This window comes from Callithrix jacchus, chromosome 7 (genome assembly GCF_049354715.1).
Source record: "Callithrix jacchus isolate 240 chromosome 7, calJac240_pri, whole genome shotgun sequence".
NCBI classification, from domain to species: domain Eukaryota; kingdom Metazoa; phylum Chordata; class Mammalia; order Primates; family Cebidae; genus Callithrix; species Callithrix jacchus.
Genome location: NC_133508.1, coordinates 12795850 through 12813942, shown reverse-complemented (window position 1 = coordinate 12813942; position 18093 = coordinate 12795850). Strand labels below are relative to the sequence as shown.

The 18093-nt window shown below is 34.8% G+C and overlaps 1 protein-coding gene across 50 annotated transcripts in view; it reads left to right on the top strand.

The window, feature by feature from the left end:
• Nucleotides 1-18093, top strand: part of ZMYND11 (zinc finger MYND-type containing 11) — a 127551-nt gene that overhangs the window by 74645 nt on the left and 34813 nt on the right. For all 50 annotated transcript variants that reach the window (XM_035252752.3, XM_078329421.1, XM_078329435.1 and 47 more), the window contains one exon: nt 7932-8091. In XM_035252752.3, the coding sequence (XP_035108643.3) occupies nt 7932-8091 (160 nt within the window). The remainder of the gene's footprint in view (nt 1-7931; nt 8092-18093) is intronic.

Here is an 18093-nt window from a genome sequence, read left to right as displayed (position 1 = left end):
CAAACTCCCAACCTCAGGTGATCCGCCCACCTCAGCCTCCCAAAGTGCTGGGATTATAGGCGTGAGCCACAGTACCCGGCCTAGATCAGTTATTCTTTACCGTAATTTGCCTAAACTCAAACTTTCCATTCAGAAAACATAAAGTTATTAACTCCTTCATAATATTCTCAAGGTCCATCAGTATAGGAGGAAGCACTTAGTTTTGCATCATTGTCATTCATGTGTTTCTAGGTGTGACTAATTTTTCAGCCATACTCTCTCCCGACCTTTGTCTCTATGAAAAGCCTCCCTGATTCCAACCTGCTGTTCATGGTGTACATCTTTTTTAGTTCCTCAAAGACCAAAGATAGAGAGAGATCCAAATGACCAGAATATATTCTTTTAACTTATGTCATTTTTCTTTGAACTAAGAAAATTGAGCCCAACATGCTATGACTAACAACAAAGCAGAACTTTCTTGTGTGTGTGTGTGTTAATTCATGCTCTACAGTTGAGTGCATAGTGGCTAAGAAAACTCAGTGTGTGAGTCTGTGGATAAAAATATATAAAGGAATAATAAAATGCAATGCCATTTTAAAAAAACACTTAGCAAACTGGGAAGAAATGTCCTCAATAAAAGATGTGCACCAAAATCCTATATGCAAGTATATTTACATTTATATTTATCATTTTATATTCACAAGATATGTCAACCAATAACCATCCTCAATAATCATGTTTAATGGTGAACTATTATAAGAATTCCCCACAAAACCTAAAACAAGATAAGGGTACCCACTGTTACTACCTGTGGTGTGCACTTTACTAGAAGTCCTAATCAGCTTGATAAGAAAAAACAAGTCCAATAGAATTTACAGACAAACCTGAAATCAGTAAGAGAGGTAAGCAAAGTTGCTTAGTAAATGCCAGCAACCACTAACCAGGAAATACTATGTAAAATAAAATCCCATTTTCAAAAGAAACAGTAAATGTAAAATATCTAGGAAAAACCCAAAAGATAGGTAAGAATCTTACATATAAAAATTATAAAACCATATTAAAAACATAGAAAAATATGTAAATGACCATATGTGCCAATTTCATCAGTGGATGTTCTCAAATTAGTTATGGAGATTTAATTATTTTTGTGGATTTTGGCAAACTGACTATAGCGTGGACGAATATAGTACCAAGAAGAGCCATAATGAGTTTGAAAAGGAAGGAGGAGAACTCCCTAAGGCTGGCAGGCTTATGTGGGAGCAGGAAACTTGTATGTTGCTAGAGGAATGGTAAATGGTAGCTACATTTTTAAAAGTAAAAGTAGTCTAGCTAATAGATGTAAACAAAATTCCAAGGAGCATTCGGTGGGAGAAAAGTTTCCCATCTCTTGTTCCCTGAGCCCCTGTCAGCAGCTGGAAAGAATCAAGCTCTAGGACTCTTTTGTGCATATTGTACAGTGTTTTGAGAAATAGTAATGTCTTATACCACAATTTTTAATAAATGTAATACAGACCTTATGTCATCTTATCACCTATAACATTGCCTTATTTCTTTTGAAAACTATATAATAATCCTCGGTACAGTTAGCAGTTATTTAACCAAGCCCCTAAGATGTATGTTGAGATTATTTCTAATTGTTTCTTGCTGCCAGCAATGCAAAAATCAGTTTCCTTCTTTATATGTGTGTTATTTCACACATGCCTAATAATTCTGTGGTTTCGTTGTCGATTTTTAAATCTGATCTATCTACAGTTTATGGTTGCAGTCTAAGGTAGGGCTCCATCTCCTTTCCCACGTTAGATAACCAGTTTTCCCAATGTCATGCACTGATTAATCAATCTTTCCACCAATATTGAAATGTCACCTTTATTATAATGAAAATTCCCATCTTTTCTTTTTTTTTGACATCAGTAGCATTTCAGAATTTTCTTCACACAAATTTTGTCATTCTATTTTTTCTTGAATTTTTTTTTTTTTAAAGATAGAGAAAGAGAAAGTGGGAGAGAGAACAGGAGTCTTGCTCTATTGCCCGGGCTGGAATGCAATCTAAAAATAGGTATTAAAAACCTCTTTTATGCCGATAATTGTGCTTAACAGTGGAGACAGGAAAGAATAAGGGAATAAAATAACGAACAGCCAACCAATATTTCATTTAAGTCTGTGAAATGCTGTGCAAATGCTGAAGAGTGATTTACTTCCACTTACATGGTCACTTTCAAAGTAGGTGTAATGTGATACTGAGAAAAATGTATGTTCTGTTGGCCTGGGGTGAAGAATTCTATAAATATTCACTGAGTTTACTTGTTCCAGGTCTGAGTTCAAATCATAGATGTCCCTGTTAATTTTCTATATCGTTGATCTGTTGACTATTAACAATGTGGTGTCAAAGTCTCCCGCTATTATTGTGCGGGAGTCCAAGTCTTTATACATCATTAAGAACTTGTCTTATGTATCTGGGTGGTCCTGTATTGAGTGCATATATATTTATGATCATTGACTCCTGTTGTTGCATTGATCCTTTTACCATTATGTAGTGTCCTTCTTTGTTTCTTTTAGTCTTTGTTACTATTAAAGTCTATTTTGTCAGAGACAAAAGTTACAAACCTTTTTTTTGTTTTGTTTTGTTTTTTTGGTTTTTTTTTTTTGCTCTCCATTTGATTGGTAAGTCTTCCACCAACCTTTGTTTTGAGTCTTTGTGTGTCCTTGCTTATGAGATGGATCTGGATACAGCGTACCAGTGGGTTTTGACTTTTTATTCAATTTGCCTGTCTGTGTCTTCGATTGGGGCATTTAATCCATTTAAATTTAGGATTAATATTGATATTTGTGAGTTTAATATTGTCATTTAATGCTAGCTGGCTATTTTGCCTATTAGTTGATAAAGATTCTTCATTATGGAGATACTCTTTACCTTTTGGTAAGTTTTTGGGATGACCGATACTGGTTGTTTCTTTCTGTGTATAGTGCTTCTTTCAGAAGCTCTTGTAAAGTAGGTCTGGTGGTGATGAAATCTCTGAGTGCTTGCTTGTTTGTGAAAAATTTTATTTTTCCTTCATTTATGAAGCTTAATTTGGCTGGATATGAGATTCTGGATTGAAAATTCTTTTCTTTGAGGATATTGAATATTGACCCCCACTCTCTTCTAGCTTGTAGGGCTTCAGCTGAGAGATATGCTGTGAGTCTGATAGGCTTCCCTTGCCCTTAAAATTTTCTCCTTTATTTCAACCCTCATGAATCTAAGCATTATATGTCTTGGGGTTGCTCTACTTGAGGAATATCTTTGTGGTGGTCTCTGTATTACCTGGAGTTGAGTATTGTCCTGCCTTACTAGGTTAGGAAAGTTTTCCTGAATAATATCCTGAAGAATATTTTCCAGCTTGGATTCATTCTCTTCATGACATTCATGTACACCTATCAAACGTAAATTAGGTCTTTTCACATAGTCCCACATTTCTTGGAGACTTTGCTCATTCCTTTTTACTCTTTCTTCTCTAATCTTCTCGTTTCATTTCATTAATTTGGTCTTCGACCTCTGATATCCTTTCTTCTGCTTGATCAATTCGACTGTTAAAACCTGTGCATACTTCACGGCGTTCTCATATTGTATTCTTCAGTTCCTTTAATTCACTTATATTCCTCTCTAGATTGTCTATTCTCATTTGGGTTTCATCAAACCTTTTTTCAAGGTTCTTAGTTTCTTTACATTGGGCTACAACATGTTCTTTTAACTCACAGAAGTTTCTTATTATCCACCTTCTGAAGCCTAATTCTGTTATTGGAATGCACTCGTTCTCCATCAGTCCTTGTTCTCTTGTCGATGAGGAACTGTTATCCCTTGTAGAGGGAGAGGCATTCTGATTTGGGTATTCTCAGCCTTTTTGTGCTGGTTTCTTCCCATCATTGTAAATTTATCCACCTGTCATCTTTGTAATTACCAACTTTCAAATTAGGTCTCTGAGTGGACGTCCAACTTGTTGATTCCCAGCGCCGGAATCTGAGCAACCCACTGTGCCAGCTAAAACAGCGGTGTTAAGATTCGTGATGCTTTTCTGCCCAGGAATCTCTGGTCTGGCTTCCTTCTTGAGTCCCTTTTTCAGTCAGTTAAATAGGCGACTCTGCCTTCCTGGAGCTCCAAACGTCGACCAAAAGGGGACCCAGTCCCATTTACTCTGCACCAAGAACGGCTGCGCAGGCCACAAGAGTGTGCTGGCGACCCGTGGGGCTTCTCCACCAGGAATTTCCTGGTCTGTGAGCAACAAAAATTCATCTGAAAGTGTGGCATCTTCTCCTTCTCTGCACTTTCACTGGGAGCTACAATCCTGAGCTGCTAGTAATCAGCCATCTTGGATCTCTCTCCGGAAATTTTATTTCTCTTAGTGTTATAAATAATTGAGGTTTGTTCTTTTAAATCTTGTCTTTTGGGGTTCTGTATATGAATGCTGTTAACCTTAATAAATTTGTTGGTATCCAAAGAAATTATTTAATTATTTGCTTCATTAAAATTACTTAAAAAAGCATATCAGCTGATTTTCTTGGGTTTTCTAGATACATGATTTGCAGACTCCTTATCAACTTTTATAACTGTTTCAATTTATATTGGTTATAACCTTTGCAGAATGTTAAGAAAAAGTGACAGCCACAGACATCTTTGAATATTCTTGATTAGGTTAAGGAAGCATTTACTCTTTCTTGTTTTGTTAGGGGTTAGGTGTTGAATTTTACTAAATGCCTTTCAACATGTATCAAAATCTTTATGATTATTTTTGACCAATTAATGGAGTAAATTATATTTTTTAATTTCTTCATATTAAATCTTCCTTCAGTTCCTAGAATTAAACATTTGGTAATTAATATATTATTTTGATATTTGACTATATTAATATTTATATATTTATATTTAGTATTAGATTATATTCAAATATTTTATGTAGGACTTTTATATCAATATTTCTATAGGTTACTGATTTTCTTTGTCTATGCTATTTTGTGGGGTTTTCTTATTACATGTTAGATTTCTTGCTTTCCTATGATTGTGCATTGAAAGAGTTTGAGTCTCATTGGAGTTACCTGGTCATTTTAAGTTTTACCGAAGTAACTTACAATTACGTCAGTAGCTGATGTTTTTCTGGGGAAGCTCTTTGCAAACTTACTCTATTTATTTCTCTGGAACTTGGCCTTTTAAAGGTTCTATTTTTTTCTGTGTTCAGGTTTTGATCGTTTATATTTTCTTATAAAAGCATAGTGTTTATATTTTTGCATAGAACTGAACAAAGTAGTTGCTTCTATTTTAGTTTCCTTTTTATGTCTCCCTATAGACATTTCTTTCTTTGTATATTTGTGCTTTGTGTCTTCATGGTTGATTAAATTAGCTGATGATACCTCTTTTATTTTTCTCTAAGAAAGAGTTCTTGGGCTAGGCATGAGTGGCTGAGGTGGGAAGATCACTTGAGGCTGGGAGTTTCAGACCACCCTGGGCAATGTAGTTAGACCCTGTCTCTACAAAAAATTAAAAAGTTAGCCAAGTGCGGTGGTATGTGGCTGTAGTCGCAGCTTCTCAGGAGGCTGAGGTGGGAGGGAGCGCTCGAGCATGGGAGGTCAAGGCTGCAGTGAGCCATGATTATACCACTGTACTCAAGCCTGGGTGGCAGAGTGAGACTCTGTCTCAGAAAAAAGGAGGAGTTCCTGGATTCTACAAATTTTCTTTTTAACATTGCTTTAGCTTTTCATTTACATCTTTTGTAATTTTTAAGTAACCTTTTTGACTCAGTGGTTGTTTATGAGAGTTTTCTGGTTTTTTTTTAATATCTGGTTTAATTTCACCATGATTAACAGTGGTGTGTATCACTTTTGGAATCTGTTCAACTCATCTTTGTGGTGATGTTGTGGTCAGTTGTTACCTATCATCTCTGGGCCTTTTAAAGGTATATTTTTTGGTTTCAGAATAAATCAACTAGATTTGTCTTACCGTGTTTTTTTTTTGTTTGGTTCAGAATATGTCAACTAGATAAATAATAAATAAAAAATTAGGCCAGGCGAAGTGGCTCATGCCTGTAATCCCAGAACTTTGGGAGACCAAGATAGGCGGATCACCTGAGGTCAGGAGTTCAAGACTAGCCAGGCCAACATGATGAAACCCCATCTCTACTAAAAATACGAAAATTAGCCAGGCATGGTGCCTAGCACCTGTAGTCCCAGCTACAATGTTTTTGTCATTTTGTTTTATCACTATGTAATATTTTGTATGAGTTTATTAGTAGCTTAGAAATGTTTTTTGTGTTAAGGGTGATGTTTACATATTTGAATAGTGCACTCAGTCCCTGAGATAGTTGTTCCTGACTCTTCACTGTGAGTGGCGAGGACATTAGCACATTTTCCGCTTCAACATCCTCCTTCCCCGCTTTCCAAACTCCAGTTGATTATTTTTGCTGGTCTTGAACTTTATATCAAAATATATTTGTACCACTCTTACAAGATTGATTACTTACAGTCTTTTGACTATTAGTCAGCAAAGGTAACAAAACTAGTATGTTTGGGCTAACTCCTACCTTCCTCCTTCTCAACCTCATTGGTATAGACATTGCCATCATCAGGGCTAATGTTCTATTCTCTGATCATAATTCCTACCTCTCTTTCAGTCTTAGTTTTTCTATTAACTGAATTGACAGAAACAGCAGGCAGTTTTAGAAAGTAAGCTATTTCTTAAACAGGAAAGAGTTACCTTCCACAGTGATCGTCATTAGTCCTTTTGCTGGAGTTTGCTAGTTTTCTTTGTTAAAATACATCCTATGAGTTTAGAAAACCCAACAACGCTGAGTTTTTGCATTTTCAAAATTATTTGTTGTTTTGATGTTTGAGTGACAGACTAATTGGATATAAAATTCTTGTGTCCTACTTTATTTCCTTGAACACTTATGAGGCATTACTTCCCTTACTTCTAGCATGTAATGTTTCTCTGGAGAAATCTGAGACCAGTCTGATTTAGCTCACACTATGTTTTTTATCTGGATCCAAATACATCTTTGAAGTTTAGTGGTTAACTGGAGATATAGATAGATACATTTATTTATATATATATACACACACACACACACACACAAACATATATGTATACACACACGGATCAATCAGTGTTGATGTTTATTTGGAGGAGAATGGAAAATGGCACAAATCCAACTCTGTAGAATTTATTTCTTTATTAAACAAAAAAGATACAAAGCAAATATGCCAAATATTAACATGAGTTAAATGTAGTTGGTGAATACAAAGGAATCTGCAATATCATTCTCAGTGATCCAAGGTGTGTTGGAAATATTTCACTTTTTTATTTAAAAAAAAAATACCTTGTAACTATAAGTCAGGGAATGTTTGTGTGCTTCAGTGACTCAGTTTTAAGTATATTTCATTGAAAAATCACATTTTTGCCTGATCACAACATGCATCCATGTTTTCCTTGTACGTTGACAAGCACTTATGTAATTTCTAAATTTTCTCTGGTGTCATTTCCTAAGTTTTGGGTAAAAGTATTACAAAATATGTTTGTAATTCTAAAGTTCTATGGTTGTGGATTATAAAATTCTAAATGTAGAATCTGTAGAGTAGAAGTTAGTGGTAATTGCTCAGAGGGTAAAACTAAATGGGATGTTCAACTAAAATATCTTAAGTGATTTATATTTGCTGATTTGGGACTATTTTGAACATATCTTGCTCTAACCATTACAGAATACAATTTGAGTTTAAAATAGCATGATAATTGGAGGAGATGTGTATCGAAGACTTTTTCTTTCTTTTCTATTTATCTTGTTCTTTCATTATCTTGTTCTTTATCTCAACAGGATTCTCATAAATACAAGTCATAATGAAAGAGAAACAGATTACCTCCATTTTCTTATTTTCATTCAGTTTTAGTTTTCACTACTAAAGGATTTTTAAATCTGTTTTTTCTCTGTGTTCAGGTATATGTCTCGAGTCCACGGTATGCATCCTAAAGAGACCACCCGTCAGCTGAGCTTAGCTGTGAAGGATGGTCTTATTGTTGAAACCCTAACAGTGGGCTGCAAAGGTTCAAAAGCTGGTATTGAACAAGAAGGATATTGGTTGCCAGGAGATGAGATTGTAAGTACATTTTATTTGATAAATGTAGAGATGTGAACTTACAGCTTTTAAACATTATTTGGATACAACCTATTGGAAATCATTTTCAGAAGTTTAATAATATTTTAACATTTTTATCAACATTAACGCTCTACATTGCTAATATGGATACTTTCCTTACTAATTATTTAGGAGATGACTCACTTTTACAAAGATCATGCTTCTCTATATATTACCTTGAACCTAAAAAATAAAGCAAACCAAAGCTCTTTAGATATACCCACACTTAATGGCATTCCTAAGTGTTTTCTTCAATAAATATTAGCAAAAAATGTTTCCATGTCAGATAATGTTGATACCATCTAAATAGATAAAAGGGGATGAAACGTCTTCTTAGGGAAACAATCTCAGTTCACGTGGCATGGTGTCAGAGCCCAGAAGCAGGCTCCAGTAGGGCTTTTGTTGCAGAGTACAAAGGTTCCAAATGTTAAGTTCCCCTGGCCAATGTCTACATTGACTAATAATGATTGCAGGTTTTGTGTATGGGGACAGAAATCAAACAGGGAAGACAGAACATTAATTCTCTTTACATTTTTACCTACTTCTCACTTTGACTCTTCTTTTAAATGTTGACATTTTAATCTTCTATTTCCTATCATTATGTACCTTTAAACTCAGAGGCACATATCGAAGTACATTTTTTTCTTATGTAAAGATTGATTTCATGTGTAATATTTCTATCTCTTATTTTCTTTTGGTATTTCTAATACCTTGATTAGAAATGTCTTAATTTTTACAAAGAAACATCATTTAAGATGATAGGTTTCAAATATAACAGATGTGGCCAGGTGTGATGGCTCATGCCCGTAGTCCTGGCACTTTGGAAAGCTGAAGCAGGAGGATCACTTAAGCCCAGGAGTTCAGCCCCAGACTGGGCAACATAGCAAGATGCTATCTCTACAAAAAATAAAATAAAATAAAAAATTAGCTGGGTGTGGTGGCACACGCCCGTAGCACCAGATACGCAGAAGGCTGAGGTGGGAAGATTACCTAGCCCAGGAGTTTAGGGCTGCAGTGAGCTATGGTCATGCCACTGCACTCCAGCCTAGGTGAAAGAGCAAGACCCTGTTTCTTAAAAAAAAGTATCTGTAGATACAGCTAGACATATCCCTTTCAACAATCCCTTTCTATAGATTTAGTTTTTGAAAGGGATAGATTTAGTAATTGACTACGTTGAGCGTGATTTATCACAAATTCTCTAAAATCTAAAATTATATAAATGACATAGAATCTTATAATTGGTTCTTGGTGGAAAAATTTTCCAAAAAGACTTGAGTTTCTTTTCTTTTCTGGCCCTACAGCAGATGAGCCGACAAACATACAAACCTGTCAAGCCTGACAGCAGTAAACTAACTAGCACAGTGCCTGTGGGAAGGTGGTCCACAGCAATAGCTGTAATAAATTCTAAACTTTGAAAAGCTGTTCACTTTTTAACATTGTTTTTGTCAATTTAATCTGCACCTTCAAAGCTTCAGGAAAGAAAATTCACATTCTCCAGCAATAGAAAACATGGAAGAAAAAACCTTTACTTTCACTGGTGTAATTTCATTTGTGCACTGCAAGCATTCTTGAAAAGTTAAGTGGAAATAAGTGTATAAGAACAAATTTTCTATTGAGTTTCCTTACAGAAAAGTAAAGCTTTGCTACCAGTGAAGAAACTTAGGGTGCTAAGACATAGTAAAAATGATGTCAAGTGATAAAAATCTATTGTCTCAGATATTTAAAGGAGGGCCATTAATTGTTGATAGCTCATCATACACTCAGAATAATCCAGATAATGTAAAATGTATAATCCTAAAACACTTAGAAATTTATAGACAGTATAGAAGACTATACCGATAATTTCTAAGGTTTATATAGTAATTAACTAATAGTAAGTGCAACTTAATCTATAGGATTTTGGTTTGTGGATCATGTGTACATTTTTTCATAAAAGTGATTTTATTTCTCTTTACTGTTTAGATTGGTACTTTCCCATATACTTTCTTCCTCCTCAGGTTGAAGTTTTTTGTTTAATTCAACCAGTTATTAATGAGCACATTATATTTTCACCACTGTGTTAGGTCTTATGTTTTGTTTTTTATTTCTAAATGTTCTTCTTGCATATATTTATAGAATAAACCTTTTTTCTTCTGTCTAGATAAAATATTATATGTAAACCAAACATAGTATACAGTTTAATTCTGATTGTTCTTTCTTGCAAACATTTTTATTTTAAATATGGCTTTATGATATAAGCATAACTGAATATATCAAAATTTTGTCTGGTTTATAAAATATGTAAATTTAAATTTATTAAATGTAATGTAAATGTATTGTTTTAAAAAATTAAATGTAAATTTACAATTCAGAGGTAATGTAGTTTATTAGAAAGACGTAAGATCTCATATGTCACAAATAAACGGGTTTCAGATCCAATTCAAGCCATTAGTTATGTGACCTTAAGGAAATCTCTTAGCCTCTTTGATTCTCAGCCCTCAACTGTAATATGGGCATATTAATGTATATTTCACTTGATTGTTTGAAGGATTAAATGAGATTATATACATAAAGTATGTAACCAGGTACTCAAAGCAAGTTTTTGACCAATGAGTAAAGATCCTTACAACAAAAAATACTTATATGTAATACAGTAAAAGCACATTAGTTTCTTACTAACCATACAAGCAAAAATTCTAATCAGGATCTTTTTACTTTTCAACCTGCATTCTCAAACACAAGACTTATAAAGAGATTTTTCATTAGAACACTGGATCTTTATTTAAAGTTTAAAATAATGGGACAAATTACTTGGCTGGGGTCCCACCTGGCTACTCAGTAGCTGTCCATGTGCCACAGTTTTCATGCCCTGGCAACACTCTACAAGGACATATTAATTAACTGTTTCCCACTAGGCACAGCACATGCATCTCGTGCTGACCAGCTTTGTGTACTTTTTTTAACGTATGGCCAGTGCATGCAGGCCATCACATATGGGGGTGCCAGATGTGAACTGAACAATTTAGGAATCCCCATCCACATCACAGACATTGTATATTTGCATATTTATTCAACAGTCACTAGTGCATTTATTCTAATAAATGAACATAAAACAACAAGAGTATCTTATGGAAGGGCCATCTTTTCTAATTTGCACATAGGTGTTCTGTGGCCTGATGACTGTCCTGCATGCCAGCATTTGAGTCTGGGGCCCATTCTTTATAGTTTTACCACCTTGTGTATAGGATGAATCACTTTGATGTCTCTAAAAACTTAACTTTTTAAATTGAAAGATGTATGTTGTTATTTATCCATTCATCAAGAAAGGAACACGTCAAGTAGATGTATATGGCCTTAGGAAGGGAAGGCGTAGGATGTTTTTGGTTATCTATTTTTAAATGTTTAAGTCAAAGTTACAAATATTCTTTACTTAGGCAGGTCTGTTATTTTAAAAATGGGTGGTAAAGCTCTTTTTTTCCCCTCTGTTATCTCTAAAAATTGCTGTAAACTCACTGGGGAAAAGGTATATTTATCTTGATAAGTACCATAAGTTATATCTCCTGAGATAACTTTGTATCAGCAAAGAGGCTAGAGTCTTGTCTTCCATTCCACAATTCTGTTGAGAAAGAGAAGGTAGACAAAAGTGTAGTTTTCTTTATGTTGCCTATTATTGATGGAATTTAAAAGTCAGGGTTTGTTGGTGTTACATTTTTATTTCCCCTCTGCTACTTTTTTTCAATGCTTATTTTAAAAAATTTGAAACAGTTGAGAAATATGCATATATTGAACAAGATTATTTTTTAAAATCTAGCAATCATGTAACAAAAGCCTAACTATAATATGTCAGCATATAATTATAAATAATCCAAGTCGAAGCCTATATTTTAAGTCCAAGATAGTGACCTCATGGTGCTGAGATTTCTTCTTCTAGACTGCAGTTATTTTAGGCATTTTGGGACGCTGATCTCAGCCACTGTTTGCAACCCTCTACATAAGTGATAATTCATTTGGAGAAACTGTGTAGTTAGGTACTATATGAGCATCTTCATGGTAATGTTTTAAATATGTCCATATGAGATGGTAGAATGAAAAAGTAATTATTTAAAATAAGGCCACCCCCAATTTTAAATGGTTTGCTCAAATATTAGTCAAACAAACAGAAGTTATGTACCGAGGAGCCAGGTGTGATGGCACACACCTGTAATCCCAGCTACTTGGGAGCCTGTGGTGGGAGGATTGCCTGAGCCCAGGGGTTTGAGTATAGCCTGGGCAACATAGCAAGACTTGTCTCTTTGAAAAGCAAACACATAAAGTGTGTGTGCCTACTAGTTTTTTAAATGACAAACTACACTTTTGTAAATTTTGCATGTATTGTCATCTCATGCTTCCAGATTGGTCTGTCATTACTTTTTACTCATAGGGTCCACATAATTCATTTAAAAGTATTTTCATGAGTTTTTACCATTATATTGGGAAGAGATCATAAGACTGGGGCACTGAGTGAAATTGTAATATCTGGTCATTCAATGTTTTATTATTTCAGGATTTTTTTCTTTTGATTTTTTTCAAAGAAATGCTACATGTCCCTGTAGGCTCATAGGTTGCTTCATCTGCTTGCTCTAGAGAAATATATGTGGATGGCTGCATTAAACTCATATTTCTTCATAGTATTTCAGCGCCTTTATTCTTACAATGTGAGAAGTGTATTTCTTGGACAGATTTTTACCATTTGCTGGGCTAAGTTATATTTGGTATTTAGTAGCTCTCTGTAATGAATATAAGTTAATATCTTATGAGTTATGCTTTTAAGCAATAAGATACTCACTAGAGATGAGATGGTCTTACCAAAGTCTTTAATGTAATACAGTAAGGCAGGTCATGTTGAATTATGGATCATTTGCAGATAAAGCATATCAAATATGTCATTTGAAACTGAGGCAGTTAATCTTAATTTGGTGACTTCCAACTTTATTCACAGCCCTCAGCACAAAGCTAGAATATTATTTGATAGATACTTTTGATCTCACATTAAATAATTTGGTCACAAGTGTTGAGGATTACTTAAAAACATTAAAAAATGATGTTTGCTATAAAACTACTTCTCCCTTTACTTACCTACCAAATTTGGTCTCACAGCCTCATTTATTTGTCAATGCCAGGACAAAAATAATGTATGAATTTAGGTACCACAGTTTACACTTTTGGTTAGAGTCCTTCTGCCAGTGTGTTTTGCTTCTTATGACTCAAGAACAACTGCACACATGAACTCAGGTGTTGGTTCTGTGTCCTGCCTCCATTTGAGTACTTTCTTTTCACATGCTCCAGTTGGTACTGCCTATAAGCAGGATCTTACACTACTTTTAAATAGGCCTGGGGGCATCTTTTTTTTTTTTTTTTTGAGACGGAGTCTTTCTTTGTTACCCAGGCTGGAGTGCAGTGGCACAATCACAGCTCACTACAGCCTTGACTTTCTGGGCTCAAGCAATCCGCCTGCCTCAGCCTTTGAAGTAGCTGGGACTATAGGCATGCGCCACCACACCCAGCTAGTTTTTTTTTTTTTTTTTTTGTAGAGACAGGGACAGGCTATGTTGTCTAGGATGGTCTTGAACTCCTGGCTTCAAGTGATCCTCCTGCCTCAGTGACCCAAAGTGCTGGAATTGCAGTCATGAGCCACCATGCCTGTATCTTTTTAAATGAAAAAAGGTAGCCTCATTAAGCCTAATTAAAAGCCTCATTTAAGGCTTTTGACACATATTTAAAAAGTGCAATTAATGAAAATACATATTTTGTGACTTATTAAAGAGATTAACCTATTATATTGGGGATAAACAGACTTAAATCTTAATTTACACAGGGGCAAGATAGACATTTCTTTTCTATCATCATCTGTTCCTCCCATCTCAAAATGCCCATTCTACAAGAAATTTTGGGTTATATTTCTCTTGAAATTTAGCTTAGCTCACATCTTTTAGATAAGAGACAGGATTGGAATTTATGACCTTATTCGTCAGAACTGACACCATAAGCAGCCAAGGCACGCAGTGGCTCAGTGGCTCCTTTGAGTTGTTCTAGAGAAAAATATTATGTGAGGCTAAATGCAAACTGAGCTTGACGCCCCCAACCCCCACAACCCTTTTCATATAGCATATTACAGTAAGAATTTCTTTTGAAAGTTTTAGGCCTTTGCCTTTTTCTTGATATAATTACAGTTATAATAGTTGTCATAAATTAATCAATCATATGTTTTAAGTGCCTTTTGGGAAAAATTTGATGCCTCTTGGATACTGTTGATTTATTTAATGTGAAATATACCTTTTGTTAATTTTTAATTTTTGCGGATAGGTATATATGTTTATGGGATGTGAAATATAACTTATTCTATTTGTGTTACGTGCAGGACCATGTATTTCTTCCAAATGTCCATTCCCTATCTTAGTTACAAAAATATTCATTTACCAAGTAAAGTATTGGTGATTATTAGAAGTCATTTATACTCTGGTTCTGTGTGCATTTAAACTATAATATACTTGCACTTAGAAATTATTTTTGCTTTGGTAAAGAATTTCCTTTTTATTCAATAGGATTTTTTGGGTCATACTGTCTTGTTATACTCTTTTAAGTTTATTTTGATTCTGTGTGTATATCTTTCTTTTTTTTCTTCTGTCTAAATTCTGTTGCACTAAGCAATATTGTAATATTTTTATTTTAACTATAAGTAATATTTAAAATTACTGGAAATATGTAACCATCAGATTATCTCCTAATGATTAACAGAATTAGTTAATTAAGCTAAACCTAGAATTGTAGAGAAATATTTTTACATCTACATTAATATACTATCTCAAACACACACAGTTGCTTGTATAATATTTAGTCATTAAGTAGAAAGAGGAAATTACTTTTGAACTAAAAATTGCTTTTGGATTATTGATGAGGGTGGATTATACTTTAGAACACTTTATTCCAACAGTTCTTCCATTCATCTCCCTTCTGACTTGACTGAGCAACTCTCTTTCTGTGCTTCAGTTTGGTGTCTAAATCAGAGTTAGTATTTCTTGCCCTAACTAGCATATAGAAGCATTGTGGGCTGGGCACGGTGGCTCACACCTGTAATCCTAGCACTTTTGGGAGACCGAGGTGGATGGATTTTGTGAGGTCAGGAGTTTGACACCAGCCTGGGCAATGTGGAAAAATCCTGTCTCTACTAAATGTATGAAAAATTAGCCGGGTGTGGTGGCTGGCGTACGCCTGTAATTCCAGCTACTTGGGAGGCTGTGACATGACAATTGCTGGAACCAGAGAGGAGGAGGTTGTAGTGAGCCAAGATCTTGCCATTGTACTCCAGCCTGGGTGACAGAGTGAGATTCTGTCTCAAAAAAAAAAAAAAGCAGCGTTGTGAAATATGGATGTGATAATGAATTTTAAAATGCCTAGCAGAGAAATGTGCACACATATATAATTATAAACATGTTGTATCATTTTGTGACTTGGTCAGTTTCTGCTCTGTGCACTGATAGATAATAATAAGAGCGCTTCCTGGGGTACTCAGTGGTGCCAGGCACTCCTGTAAGGACTGTCTGTGTATTAACTCATTTGATTCATAGAAAAACCCTGTAGACTGGGTACTATCGTTTTGTTCATTTTGCAGATAGAAAATGACACACAGAGAAGTTAAGCATTCTGCCCAAGATTACCCAACTGTGAATGCCAGGGACAGGATTTGAACCAGTCTAGCTCTAGAGTCTTAACCAAATGCTGTATGAATGACAGAGACTTAAATCAGTAGGCTGCTGCTAGATGTGGCTTTTTCTACTAGATTCTGAGGTCAGCCTGTATAAATTTCATATTATGGTGAGTTATTGAGTTGACCACACTCACATTCATCATTTCAGGTTTTTAAAGAATCTAGTTGAACCAGTTTTAAATCAGTAAGACATACACTGATACCTTGTACAAGTATGTGCAATAATGGCACTGAATTTATTAGCAAAATATTTTTCTAACATCATTATATTTTTCATGGTACATTGGGGAGAGATTTTCTCTATGTCCATTTGTAGCTTTTGTGTTTGTTGAAAAGTTTCCTCTACAACTAGTAATGACTCTTATGTTTGCATACTTCTGTCCTTTCATTACTGATTAGCACATTGATTATCAGTTAATATCATCTGCAAAATAGTATAAGTCATCTAGGAAATAATAAATAGTTTGACCATGTGTGAAATCCCTTTAGCCCTGTGTATTACCTGATATTTAGCAAAGTTAAGTAGCGAGACCAAGATTATTTTGTTTTATTTTGAAAGGCCTACAGTATGCTGCCTTTCTCCAGGACAGCAGCCCCAAACAAGGTGAACTAATTTTTGCGCTGTTATTTTACTATAAATCTGCTTTATTTTTTGTATGATATTTCTCTTTTACCATAGGTTAGCTTAGTTAACTCTTGCTAGATTTGTTTGTTAAAACCATACTATCTTTACATTGCTTCTAGTGTTGAATTTCGTGCTAGTAGATTTGCTATTTAAAAGCTTTCTTGTTTTGAATTGGCATTTCACATATGCTGTTACTCAGGCTATCTCTAGAGTAGCTGATGACATGGTGGAATCCAGTGAAAATGCAAACTTAGCTTTTTGGCATACTTGTTTGAATGTTAGTCAAAAGCACTATGTAAATGATTTCTACTTACCAAAAGAGGAATTGTAGGCAACCTGTCCTATAATAAACATGCCTGTATGATTCATAACTCAGGAAAATGTTTCCTGTATTCAGAGTCTAATAACTTTTGAACTTTTGCATGTTTTGCATATTCTGAACAGCTATTGCCATGATTAAGAGACTGGACTGCACTGCCTGCCCAGCCCATACTTTGTCTGAGAATGGCGTTGGTTATATGACAGCATATACATGTGTCCAGGTGTTTCTCTTTTACTTCATTTGAGTTATACTTTCATTTCTATAATTGGTTATGAAAAAGTAGGTCAAGAGTTAAACATCCTATCAAAGGAAGATTCATTTTTAAAAATCTTTATTTCATGGGTGGATGGGGAAAGGGTAGGGATGCAAAGAGGTAGAGGTAATATGGAGAGGCCAGAGGTATGCACAGGAATTATACTCTTGCTTCCTTTTGTTAATTAGCCTAATAACTACAATATTTTGCCCAACATATGAAGATGAATTAATATAAAAAACTCAAATGATGAAAATGGCAGTTTCTGATTTTAATATTGAGTCAAATATAAGCCACCAAAATCCCTTAAGATGTTTTTAAAACAGCTATGATTATGAAGAAAATACTCTGAAATAAAGAGTACTGTTAATTAAAAGTGGAATATCTTATTTCCATCAAAACCTAATTTGTCGATTTTTAATACAATAATTGATAAATTGAAATAGCTAAAATGCAGCTTACATATGAGCCATCTCAAATGGATACATCAGTGATGACTGCTTTAATAAAGCCAAGCACCACACACATATATTGTTGTCTGTGTGATGCCACCGTGCCCAGCTTTGTGGGATACATCATTTTCTGCCATGTGCCCATCAGGGTTTTATGGAAAATCCGTATTTTAAGAATCCAGCCCAACTGAACTTACTCTACCAAAGGAAGTTTGCAGAGTGTATACATCTGTAGCAAATAGCTAAAAATGGTCATTGTCTTTTTCTTTATTACTTTGGTCAACAAAGACTTCCAGTTGCTTAAAAAGCAAACCAGGAAGTTTACATTTCTGCAGGATTTACTACTGCACTTCAGTCATGACTCTGGATGTGGGTTGGAACATGTGAAGTTTTGAACATTCATGTATCTCTTCTCTTTTGAAGGACTGGGTAGTGGCACTCAGATATGATCAAGCAGTAATATGTTTGAACCTACAAAGAAGTTGCTGCTTATGGAGTGAGTGCTACATGGAAGCCCATTTATTGGGAGAGTATTGACATCAGAGAAAACAGTAAAGCTGTTCCACCTTGGAAATAGTTTAGATAATA